The 13,218-nt window shown below is 39.4% G+C and overlaps 3 protein-coding genes across 3 annotated transcripts; 2 read left to right on the top strand and 1 right to left on the bottom strand.

The window, feature by feature from the left end:
- The first annotated feature begins 712 nt into the window (after positions 1-712).
- On the top strand, positions 713-1,910 carry LOC120904573 (uncharacterized protein K02A2.6-like). Its single transcript, XM_040314664.1, has one exon. The coding sequence runs from the start codon at positions 730-732 to the stop codon at positions 1,897-1,899; it is 1,170 nt and encodes a 389-aa protein (XP_040170598.1). The 5' UTR covers positions 713-729; the 3' UTR covers positions 1,900-1,910.
- A 1,009-nt stretch (positions 1,911-2,919) lies between these two features.
- LOC120903520 (protein piccolo-like) lies at positions 2,920-6,045 on the top strand. Its single transcript, XM_040313001.1, has 13 exons — positions 2,920-3,097; positions 3,478-3,588; positions 3,680-3,787; positions 3,847-3,900; positions 3,963-4,016; positions 4,076-4,189; positions 4,248-4,361; positions 4,420-4,533; positions 4,593-4,706; positions 4,766-4,879; positions 4,995-5,060; positions 5,242-5,298; positions 5,364-6,045. The coding sequence occupies exons 2-13, from the start codon at positions 3,480-3,482 to the stop codon at positions 5,897-5,899; spliced, it is 1,554 nt and encodes a 517-aa protein (XP_040168935.1). The 5' UTR covers positions 2,920-3,097; positions 3,478-3,479; the 3' UTR covers positions 5,900-6,045.
- Positions 6,023-7,778, bottom strand: LOC120903521. Its single transcript, XM_040313002.1, has 3 exons — positions 7,756-7,778; positions 7,334-7,641; positions 6,023-7,278 (listed from the first exon to the last, which is right to left on the bottom strand). Exons 1-3 carry the CDS (start codon positions 7,758-7,760, stop codon positions 6,308-6,310), a joined length of 1,284 nt encoding a protein of 427 aa, XP_040168936.1. The 5' UTR covers positions 7,761-7,778; the 3' UTR covers positions 6,023-6,307.
- Between the last annotated feature and the right edge of the window lie 5,440 nt (positions 7,779-13,218).

The following is a 13,218-nucleotide window of genomic DNA, read 5'->3' as shown; positions in this document are numbered from 1 at the left end:
ATCATCGTATCTGCCGACGCATCATCAGTTGGCCTCGGGGCGACAATAAGCCATAAGTATCCTGACGGATCTATTCGGGTGGTCCAGCATGCCTCGCGCGCCCGCACAGCGGCAGAAAAAGCATACAGCCAGATTGATCGCGAGGGCTTGGCCATAATTTTTGCGATAAAAAAATTTCATAAGATGATATTCGGCAGAAAGTTTTTATTACAAACAGATCATCGGCCGCTTTTGCGAATATTTGGGTCGAAAAAAGGGAACCCCAATTTTACAGCCAATCGGTTGCAACGTTTCGCTCTTACCCTACTGGCATATGATTTTGAAATAGAATACGTTCGCACCGATCAGTTTGGCAACGATGACCTTCTTTCCCGCCTGATAAACACACACGCCAAGCCAGATGAAGATTAAGTGATAGCATGTGTTACATTAGAGGCGGAAGTTAAATCATTGGTAACTAGCGCTATTCAGTATGTTCCAGTTAATTTTATCGACATAAGCAGAGAAACCAAAGCCGACAGATTATTATCCAAAGTCCTTCAATACGTTCAACATGGATGGCCAAATAATGCAGCTTATGAAGGAGAACTGTCGCGCTTCCATGACAGAAAAGATTCGCTTACAGCAATCGACGGGTGTCTCCTATTTAGAGAGAGGGTGGTAATCCCCAAAGTATTGCAACGCACCTGCTTGAAACAGGTTCATCTCGGGCACCCAGGAATAAATAGGATGAAAGCCATGGCCAGAAGTTATTTTTATTGGCCATCAATGGACCATGACATTGTCGATTGGGTGGACTCGTGTCATTCATGCCAGATAGCAGCTAAGTCTCCAACTCACATCAAGTCGACCAGCTGGCCAGAAGTACCAGGTCCGTGGTACCGCATTCATGTCGACTACGCGGGACCACTCAACGGGGAATGGTACCTGGTGATTGTCGATTCGTTCTCGAAGTGGCCAGAAGTGATTCCAACGAGCAGTACAACAACAACGGCAACGATAAGTATACTGCGTAACATATTTGCTCGTTTTGGCAACCCAGTAACACTTGTGTCGGATAATGGTCCACAATTCACTAGCACAGATTTTGAATCTTTTTGTAGGCAAAATGGGGTTGAGCACATCAGGACAGCGCCGTATCACCCGCAATCCAACGGGCAGGCTGAAAGGTTTATCGACACCTTTAAGCGCGCTTTGAGGAAGATGTCAGCCGATGGTCTCACGTTACGAGAAGCTCTGGACACCTTCTTGCAGACCTATCGGGCCACCCCGAACGCTCAGCTGAATAATTCGAAAACTCCTGCCGAGATTATGCTAGGCAGGCGTCCCAGGACCTTGCTAGAGCTGTTATTGCCGCCACGTCAAGCTTCACAATCGAGTGCTGGTCTACGAGTTCGTGAGCTGAATCCCGGTGAGCTGATCTACGCTAAGGAGTACCACCTGAACGATTGGAAATGGGTCACTGCTACGGTGGTCGATCGGCAAGGCAGATACATGTACCTGGTTCGGACTGCTGAGGGGAAGACGTTCCGTCGACACATTAATCAGCTACGTCGGCGTATCAGCGACAGTTCGTTTAAGGACACAACACGGGCCCATTCACCACTACCTTTGGATCTGTTATTCGATGCTTGGCACTTTAATCCGTCACCAGTACCTGCATCATCGGGCCAGCTAGAAGCTCATAAACCGTCCTCACCGCCAGCGCCTGTGTCGTCCTGTGTTGTACCATCTAGTAATTTTAATATTGAGAGCAGTCGTCCAACACTCATCAAATGTCCACGAAGAAGAGCTACATCCCGCAGAACGGATCAAACAATCGATTCGGTACATGAACCACGTCGCTCTTCTCGCAACAGAAGACCGCCCAGTCGGTTCGATGTGTACCGAACGTTTTAAGGAGGGAGATGTTATGGTGAATAGTTTGCCTTAGTGAGCCAACCTGTATGTATCACGGCTCTCACTGATGAGTGCACGCATCTCGTGAGATGCCGTTAGGTTCGGGCTTATGACGTGATCCCCAAAAGATCACTCTCTCTCCGGCGCGCCTCCACATAGGATAGTGAATAAACGTTTTTATATGTGTTACCTTATTCGCGTGCATTCGTCCACCTCTTATTTTGAATGCATGACGACAGACCTTAACATTTAGGATGAAGCAAAATTGTCGCGCGCGACGAGTAGCTCCGTTTGCAAAATTGAGCTACTTTTTTCACGCGCAAAGTCGTCGCGCGCGACGTTGGCGCTGTATGTCTATTTGGACGGTCACGCGCGACAAAAAGTAGCTCAAAATTCTACTCCACGTAGATCAAAGTAGCTCAATTTGACCCAAGCAACCTACGTGATGGGAAGCCAAGTTACATTTGCTCGATAAGTACTCGATGCGCCTGAAATTGTGGATTTGTGTGTGATCAAGTGTGTTGAAAGCGCCAAATTTTGGTGTGTTCGTAAATTACACTTTCGTCTATCGATGGATGACACCGCCGAACTCATCTTACATCATAGCTTTGGTTTTTGATGAAAAACAAAAGCTAATTTTGTGTGACATTATTTTATAAAAAAAATCGGTATTATTTAATTATAAAATGCCTACATGACCGACTACTACGAAAGGAAACATCATTTCTGAGCGAATCTAGAAGACAGCAACGAAAAAGCCCCATGACAGTTGATTTTAAGGGACTTTTTTCTAAATTCCCTTCAACTGGTGCAGACGTCGTCACGCGCGACGTTGTCGCTTTATGTCTATTCGAACGGATACGGTGGTTTTTCGGTGTGACTGGCAGCGACATAATTGCACCATTACGATATAACCTATACGGTGTTTTTTTTGTGTCTGGCTGCGACCTGACCCGACGCTTTAGCACCAATCGATCACGACTTCGAACAAATCGAACAAGTCAAATCCTACACCAGCAGCACCAGTGTCAAAATTCAGGCTCACCCGAGTGTCATCTGAGCCCTCACTGTGAGTGTGGAGTGAGTGTGGAAAAACAGTCCAAATTGACATTCATAACGAAGGGCGGGGGAGCGCTTGCTGTCAAAAATGTGGGTGAAAGAAGCCCTATTTGACTGTGGATCGTTTGGCTAAAAAAAAGTAGGTGATATTGTCCCCCACACTTGTGTACCATTTCATTTCGTGTTGTTGTTGTGTATTGGTATTCCACCGTGTGCTCCCGTTGTGTGCCATTGCGTGTTGTGTGTATTCGTATGCCATCGTGTACTCTCGTACTCTTTTGATACTTGGCCTGTGTGAGAGAAGAGAGAGAGGTTAGACTTTTTTTAATTAAACTTACCGTGGCGCTGCTGGTATTCGATTCATCGACGACATCAAGTAGGGCCTTTCGCTACAGTCGGCGTTCTCATTTATCTATTGGTCTGGATCGAATACGAGTGTGTTACATTGCTACATATAGAAATTAATATTGTGTTTACCACTTTCATGATGCGATGGTAATGTTTCATTATTGTTCACAGATATGGAAAACAAAAACAAAAACGTAAGCATCGTAGACGAAAATGGGAATCCTGGTAAGCGGCCCTTAAGCATGCTAAGAAATTTTGAAGAAGAAGAAGAAACAACACTTGGTATGTATTTAAATGTTATAGTTCGATTTTCACCATTCTTAAACTTTGTAATTAATTTGCGTTATGTTGCTTCGATGTTGCTTTTATACAGATTCTGGAAACGCTAAAAAGCAGCAAAAAGAGCAACCATCTGGGACAATGAAGAATTATATTGTTTTTCCAAATGGACAAAAACTAGAAATTCGTGGCACTATTTGTGGTGAGTGTAATGGAGAATTCGTTCTTACGTTCATGAGTAATTTTATCGTTTCCATGCAGGTGCTGTCAATCTGGATCAAACTGTATGTGCGAAACCATTAGATGCTAATCCGAGTGAGTTATTTCAAGATCCTTTATGTTACTTCGTTATTAACAGTACTTTTTTTTTCTTACAGGCTCCACACAAACACAGCAAACTATTTTTTTAAAAACTGCTGGAGCTACTCCATGTGAGATTCATGAACACCCTTCCCTCAACCTTTTGAAATAATCGTTATCTTTTTCGCAGGTACTAGCAAACCTGTACAACAGCCATTAGATGTTAAAAAGTCTGCTGGAAAACCAGATCCCGTCACACATACACAGCAAACTATTTTTTTAAAGACTGCTGGAGCTACTCCAAGTGAGATTCATGAACACCCTTCCCTCAACCTTTTTAATAATCGTTATCTTTTTTGCAGGTACTAGCAAACCTGTACAACAGCCATTAGATGTTAAAAAGTCTGCTGGAAAGCCACATCCCGTTACACAAACACAGCAAACTATTTTTTTAAAGACTGCTGGAGCTACTCCAAGTGAGATTCATGAACACCCTTCCCTCAACCTTTTTAATAATCGTTATCTTTTTTGCAGGTACTAGCAAACCTGTACAACAGCCATTAGATGTTAAAAAGTCTGCTGGAAAGCCACATCCCGTTACACATACACAGCAAACTATTTTTTTAAAGACTGCTGGAGCTACTCCAAGTGAGATTCATGAACACCCTTCCCTCAACCTTTTGAAATAATCGTTATCTTTTTTGCAGGTACTAGCAAACCTGTACAACAGCCATTAGATGTTAAAAAGTCTGCTGGAAAGCCACATCCCGTTACACATACACAGCAAACTATTTTTTTAAAGACTGCTGGAGCTACTCCAAGTGAGATTCATGAACACCCTTCCCTCAACCTTTTGAAATAATCGTTATCTTTTTTGCAGGTACTAGCAAACCTGTACAACAGCCATTAGATGTTAAAAAGTCTGCTGGAAAACCAGGTCCCGTCACACAAACACAGCAAACTATTTTTTCAAAGACTGCTGGAGCTACGCCGAGTAAGTTTTATTTTAACCAATTTCGTACGCTTTGTAATTGGGGGGGGGGGGGGGGGGGGTAAGCAAATTGAAACATGTTTTAATTATAATTGTGGTAATCTATCTCATTTTACAGGTCCGAGCAAACCGAGTCTGCAAGAACAACCGATGGTTAATACCGAACTATCTGGTGGTTTGCTTGGTGAGTGAAAAAGAATTAAAATTTAGTTCATAGACCTAATCAACTTGTTGTACAGCAGCCAATACAACTTATTATGAGCAAACATATTCAGAGCGTAGAAACAAAAAAACCAAATAAGGCATGTGTTATATATATTTGTTTTATTTTTAATATTTGGTTTGTTCTTCCATCTTTATTTCAGATCCCGACGATACTCCATTCTTAATCACCAAGAACATATTACGACAGCTTATTCGTGGTACTTATATGGGTCCGAAGGGTGACTTGAATATATGGTAATTTGTTTTTTATTTGTGATTTTAGATGAAGTTACTAGCGTACTCCAGGAACAAAGGGATAGTTTCATGGAACCAATGTTTCGACGCATGGCCGGAATGGAAGCGACTTTTGCTTCACTGTATAATCAAATCTCGTCACAGACCAATCAAACGAATGTTGATCCAAAAGTGTTGGAAAATTTCGAGTTTGATACCATCGACAGTGGCGAAGCATTGACTGAACTTGACGAGCGACTTAAAAACGATGATCAGTATAAAAATACGTTTGTTGCATGGGTTCAAAGGTACATTAACGTTCCAATAAGTACAAAAAGGATGTCGAAACTGCTCAAAGCGTTATTTACACCCAAATTTCTTTGCCTTCTGACATGGAGTGGAAGAGGAAAAAGAGCAATGTACACTCTGTCAAATTATAAAGGAATAATAGACTTGTTTAAAACTGTAGGAAGTACTGAACTTTCCAAAGTAGGGGACCGTGAAGTTGCAGATTTCTTCATCCTTAAATTGAGATACGCTACATACTATCTAAGCCGGCAGGAATGCAACCAAACAAATCGTTGAGGAATCTTTATGTTTAATTGAGGTTTAAAAGCCTTTGACTTTACACTTCATTGAATTTCGCCTCTTAATTCATGTGATATCTTAGAACTCTTATATATACAATACAATGCAGTACAAAATAAATGAAATCGATGTTTTGTTAACAAGTTATAATAGTTTTTATTATTCACTCATCAAGTTATTTTGTATTAGTCATTGAGTGTATTTAATAATGGAAATAATACCATATTTCCATCAGCTTCTTTGATAGTTCTAGCAAATTTAAGTTTGACATCGGAGCATTCTAATAAAACCTCGTCATTTTTCAAATCATCTTTATAAACAGAGTATATATGTAGCTTTGTGGAAGAAATGTGCTCGTCAAAATATTCGAAAATACGGGAAAACATTTTTCCAACTATCATCAACTTATCCTGCTCTTGTCTTACTGGAAACAAATTTTAAAATTACGTTTTTGTTGGTCATAAACAAATCGTTGACATCATCATTTCGCAGCTTTAAATTTTTCCTCACATTCATAGTAATAGTTTGCCCTCTTTGCGTATAAAACGGCTGACGAAATGGTTGATCGTTTTGTTGAGCTCCTGTAAAATTTTCAAATTCCGATATTCTACGAATTGCCTGTTCTAAACATCTATAGTTAGTTCTAATGAGCCTGTTTTTTATATTTCCTAGCTTGCGTTCATATGCATATGTTGAGTGATAGTCCAGAGGACCAAACCGCTCTACTTCTTCTTCGAGGTGGATTAGACTATGTACATTGGACGTAACAGCTTTTTTATGATATACATCGGCAAATGTTTCTACAAAAGTTTTTAGCATAGTACCAGCAGCTTTCCAGTGTTCTTTATGTTCGGTTGATGAAAATATCGTTATAGCACAGAAATAAAGCATAAAATGCTTATATTCCTGCTCACTCAACAATCCTTCCAATACTACGGGAGCCACGTAATGGAGAAACGTTTTGCAATCTGATCCTTTCCAATATGCTAGGTCGTCAATCGGGCGCATTTTTTGGTTCGTTTCAAAGGGGAGTTTTTGTTTTAGGAGTCTTTGTTTAAATTCTTCACGTTGCTGGCGATTCCATCTTTTCCATTCTTTTAACACTCCCATGTACCAAATGTGAAGTAGTTTTTTTGTAAGACCAATGTCTATTTGATGGAGACGATCAACAACAATCATATCCAGAATGATGTCAAATTCGTCCAAATCAATCAACGGCGTAGACCCCGTACAATGCAGAATATAATCTCCATCTAAAAATCCTTTGTGAGTGCGCTTTGCCGCAGACGTATCCAAAAAGACCATTCGTTGTGACACCGATTCTCCTTCACAGCAACATTTTAAACAGGAGTGTCTTCCAGTATGACCTTGGACACCTGCAAAGAAACAACATTTAGAAAATTTTACCTGTCATAAATGCTTATATTTTACCTTTAATGAAAGCTCGTGCTGGTGTATCTGCGATGATGGCTCGTAATTTTAACGTGATGGCATTTTCTCCCACCATCAGTCCAGTGCTCGATAATAAATTTATCTCATCGACTAGCTGCCGCAGATAAAGCTCATTACTTTCCGGTTTTGTTGGTCCGCAATAGATAGCCACGATCATCACTGGCCAATCCGGCTGGTCAACAATCTTCAACAAAATTGGCCAGAACTGTGTTTTAGATCGCGTATGAAGAGGAAGGCCATCGATGTTAAGATCGTACTGAAGCGTCTGTGGCACTGCAGTATGTTTTCTTTTAAAAGAGAAGGTTATTTAAATTATTACTTAGTATTCTCACATCAGCTTTTCGAGAGCCTTCTAAACAAATGCATATATTCGTATTCATAAGCAATGTAGATTTACTTACCGCATTTCACTTGTCAAGCAGTGACGTATTCCATTATAGCAAAATTTGCCATTTCCTATAGACGAAAGGATAGCAGGATTTCGTCGTGTCCGCAGCAATGTCCTTGGATCTTTAGGCACACGGAGATTTGTGTTGGCTCGAAGATATTTTAACAAACTTTTTAAAGATGCGTGCGATTCTGATCGAGCTAGCGCCCAATACCGTAAGCCCTCTTCGCTTGTCATTTTGGTGTAGTCAGGATCGTTTTCATCGTCCTCAGATGCTATGTCCTGATCGTCGTCCATCGATGCTTCATCTTCCGATTCACTTAGGTTCAGTTCCAAATCCTGAGTTTCTTGAAAAAGCATGAGTTCGGGATCAACTGATGATGCCATATCGGTATTCTCGCCATCGAACAGCTCCGGTGAAGTCGACGCTGCTACAAAGCCAACAAGAAATGCTAATTATAGAACTGTAAACTTAATAGCTGTTACATTAGAATACTTACCTTGTAGTTCTGATGGCGATACCACATTCACAATATCTTCCACCGATTCTTTATACTGCTTTAACAGTTTTGCGGCTCTTCGGTATAAAACGCCAGACTTACGCAGAGCCTGCAAATGGCGATTTTGCCACACAATTTGTTTATAACCGAGAGTTTTTTGAGTCCATTTTCATAAAGAAAACTAACTTAAATATCAACACAAATGCGTACAAGGTTGCTAAAATGCTGCGAAAGACGCCACGAAGCTGCGAACCACAAACATGCAAAAGACGCTACGAAAAATGTTTTGATTTTTTCCTTCTTCTCTTCCAAACATATTCTCCCTCTTCCTTTGCTGCCAAGTTTCTCAGTAGCGTCACCTATCGCACTTTGCACAAAGCTCTGAAAAGTGTATGATTTTGTTGGATTTCGACACTGTTTCAGACAGAAAGGCTCACAAATCTGTGTTTTGACAGCTTCGGTGCTGCTGGTGTATACATTTTTCATTAAGTACAGTATACGCTCGGTAATCCGCACTTGATTGAGTGCAGATTATCGAATGACGTTTTGATGTGTTTTCTTATTTTTGTTGCGGTTCATAAGTTAATTGTTACATTACATACATTTTCAAGTTGTGCAAAGAAAGTTTATAATTTAAAAAATAGAATATTTATATTTATCTTTTTATTTATAGCTCACTACCAAATTGAGTGTGTATATCAGGTGTGCTTATGGTGTTCTTTCTCACCAATACATCGACACACAATTTGACGGTTTGTTCCATAGCAAAATCTAGTATGCCTTGATGTTTAAACGAAATCTCGCAGAAATTGTATGTGGTTTTACTCAGGCGTAGCACGAAGAAAGAAGAAAAAAAAACTTACGTGGCAGCCAGTTATTGGATTCAAACGAAGATTTGAAGGCTATACCCAAGCGCCACAGATTAAGCTTAAACGACTGGATAATTGAATATCCATAGAAAAAAAATTAAAGCTCCACAGCTTCATTGATTTGATCAATAGATGGCGTATTAATTAAAACTGATCATTATATTGCTATCCTTTTCTTGCAATGTGTTTCGACAAGTTTTATCTTATCATGACCTATATAGCCTTCTAACTTTCTGAGCAAAAATCTATATGAATGGTTGTGTGGTCAGATACGTGGGTATCAACACCAACGACCATTACTCAAATCTCATTTGCTTCAGTGCTTGTGGTATACATTGGAGTTTAGTATTTACACAATCGTATCGCCGTTCTAGTTCTAGCGATGCACAACTTCAATGCGAAACCATACAACAGTACAGAGGAAATGAGAAAGCTCTCCTCCAAGCGATGAAGCTCAACTGGTTGGGGTGTAGCATAGGTTCGACACCCGACACTATTAGACTTAGCAAATTAGAATTAGATTAGAATAGCAAAGACACAATTATTAGTATAACATCCGCTATAATAATCTGCAGTAAATTCATTACATCCTAGACACAAACCGCACTAAGGCTAGAATGAAACAGCTAATGATAGAATGAAATAGCATGATAAGTGGCGTGATCGTATTCACCAACACACTCAAAAGAAATAGTTTTTACAAGTATAAAATTTTAGATTGAACATTATCAGAACATAAATTACTGTAATTAGATGCACACAAATATTAGACATAAAAGTGCAATATGTTCTAATCCGAACCAACTAGATAAATAGGGAAATTTTAATAGAGTTCATCCAATTGCGCAGTAGGATAATACACATGGAAGGACGATGTTACCTAATGTACGCAAAAAGTCACGTACGCATAATGCGATAGATAGAGCAGGATAATAAATTGTAATCATGCATAACGGAGCGGATAAGCTAAATATGCCCATAAGCGCAATGTAATTATTTCGTATTAAAGGAAGCTCGCGCGTAGCTAGAAGTGAGTTGTTGTATCAGTAAAATCACGCAGTCCAGTCCGCCGCGCAAAATTTAGTTCGCAAATCAATAGAAGCCAACCACGCTATTAAGTTTAAGTAAAGTGGCAAAAATAAAGTGAGTTTATATAAAAGTGCAAATACAATCCGTCTTTAGTCAGGAACGGCACTAAGTGATGACAAGTTCACTACAGGGGTATCCCACCAACAGAGAGCGCCACCAGCTTTTTTGCTATTTTTATGAATGCATGAGTCGTTTGCCGTCTGCTAAACGAAGTCTTTCTATATTCCGTCTAGGTAGAGAACTTGAATCGTTTAGAAGCCGTTTAGTGGTCGTTTAGTGGATTTGTGGCACTTGGGATGCTACCAACCACATCGCTGATTCTACTTCGAATCACTTTGCCAGTTGCGCCACCATATTATTATTCATGATCGTGCTATTTGCTTGTTTTGTTGTATGAAGGGGTACTGATACTAAATGAATTAAAAGAAATAAATAAAACAATACAAATAATAGATTGACTATTAAACACGCATTTCTAACAATTAGTAAAGGGGTCTGAAGTTACTGGAGCTGCATGTTTTAAAAAGAAATCAAAACTTTAAATCATCAATGAAAACAATAAAAATGGAATTGAACTCATGTCGACCATGGTGCAAACATTACACCATTACTATTTGACCATTACTAGTTCATGAACATGAATCGTTATCTATCAGTTTTAAACCCTTCAAATATAGCACAATGAACAAAGAGATGTCTAAAAGTTCATCGATGTGTGTGAGAGAGTAGAGCTGATGAATAGAAAGAGATGGCATGAGTTTATGTTCATTATCCCCAAAAAATTTCGCTTGGGTTGGTTTTCACCGTTCTAATAGGCATACCCAGTCAGACAGCCTTCTGTTAATTTACCCATTTGAGTTTTGTGTCTGTCATAACAGTAGCTGGCATCGCGAAAGAATTGGTTTAAAATTAACAGTCATTAAAAATTAACCAGAGTCGTTAAAAATTGCTAGAATTTGGCATCGCGATCGCATTGAGTTCATTTGTTAATTTTAACGACTGGTCCTATGCCGTCGTTAAACAAACGACTGTCAAGAGCGTATGCGATACAAATTAACAGTCGTTTAATTATATCGAGCAGTCGTTAACTGTTTTGACGATCGTTTATTTTAACAGGAATGAACAGTAAATGAACTCGGTTAAACCAAAATGAACTTTAAACGACTGTTAAAATGTGTTCATTTATTCGCAATGCCGGATAGTAATTTAAGGGCGGTGGCAACGCTCATCGGATGCGATTTTATCGGACGCGATTTATATGGGATTTGACAGATAACGTCGGACGTGCGATTTCGTCGTCCGACGTTATCTGTCAAATCCCATATAAATCGCATCCGATGAGCGTTGCCACCTCCCTTAAGAACAATTTAGCGGTACGAAGTGTTGTCGTTTGTTGTCAGTGAAAAGATATAAATAAGAACAAAAAAGTATTGTATTAATGATCTTTTAGCGGAAGAAGACGTCGGCGGTGTGTTTAAAACTGTAAAATGTAAAAATCTGCCTAGAAATTACGTTTATTAGTGCTTTTTTATTAGTGCTAAAAATACATTGTAATCGTTTGTATAAGTTAAGGAAAATGATTAAATATAACCATTAAACTGTAATATACAGTAGAACGTCGATTATCCGGGCAGCTAACCGGACCGGACGGTTGCCGGTTAATCGATTTGCACGGACAATGGTCCAAGAAATGTCATTTTCTTATAAAAATTATTATATTACTAGTTTTTGATTAGTTTTATGATTAAGCCAACTTGAATAAATCGATTAATCGATGTTAAAATATTATTTTAATCAATAACTACAGGTTTAACAACTGTTCATGAACAAAAATGAATTTCGAAAATACCCTTAGACACCTCAGAACTACACAAAAATCTGGTTGCTCACTTGACTATCGCTGCAAATGTTCGCTGTACGTTTAAACAGCTGTCACATTTATGCGCACGGTTAAGCCGCCCGCCGGTTAATCCGCCCCCGGATAATCGACGTTCTACTGTAATACATTTCGTTTTTTTTATTTACAATTAGGCCGAAAAAAATAAAAACAAAATAGAGGAAAGAATAGGATTTGTCAAAACTGCTCTAATGGGTAAATTAACTACTGCTAATTTTCCACTAAATTACTCCTAAATTACTGGTAATTTAGCGGTAAGATAAGGGTAATTTAAGTCCGATCTGTTTGACTGGGTAGAACGACAACGTCTCGCTCGGCAAAAAGTACAGTGGAGCGCCGTTTATCCGGGCTTCTCGGGACTTGACCTCGCCCGGATAAGCGAATAACACGGATAATGTGTCAAATAATATATTTTATCACCAATTCCTGATTTATTTTTGGAAAATTATCTTATTTTTTGATAAAAATAACCCAGTTTTTATTACCTTCATGCTTTTTCCACAAGAATATTTGAAATTTGCCTTGAATTATCGGGTCTTTTGTTATGGCAATGTGCTCTTTTAACCGCTTTTTCAAATATCCTCCTCATAACGGACAGCCGGATAAAAGGTACCCGGATAAACGGCGCTCCACTGTAGCTTAATTTTGCAAAAAGAGCTACTTGTCTCGCCCGACATTTCTACTTCATCCGAAACAAACGAATTATCCAGTTTATTTACGAGCCTGATCCGTTCAAAATGCAGAAAACAATTTTACAGACATTTGAACTTAGTTTTATGTTTTTTAACAAAGCAAAGCATAACAAAGCATGTAGGTTGACTTGGTCAAATGACTGGGTTTTTATCGCGCGAGCCGTTGTCGCTCTATGTCTATTTGAACGGTCATGTTCGATTGATGCCAGAGCGCCGCCTGAGTTCCCCCCTAGTTAGTCATGACATAATGACATTTCGTCGAAAGTCTCGTACAGTGTGGCCAGATTATTTTGGTGGTTTTTGGTAGGCACATCAAAATTTTATCGGTAGTTTTCGGTAGGTTAAAACTCGAAACTTAACTCGAGTTGAAAGAAGTAAAAGCGAAAGAAGTGTTAAGCGTGATGGGGGGGTGTACTAATGCGCAAAATT

Source organism: Anopheles arabiensis, chromosome 3 (genome assembly GCF_016920715.1).
Source record: "Anopheles arabiensis isolate DONGOLA chromosome 3, AaraD3, whole genome shotgun sequence".
Lineage (NCBI taxonomy): Eukaryota > Metazoa > Arthropoda > Insecta > Diptera > Culicidae > Anopheles > Anopheles arabiensis.
The sequence above is the reverse complement of the archived record's forward strand: the minus strand, read 5'-3'. Positions and strand labels throughout refer to the sequence as shown.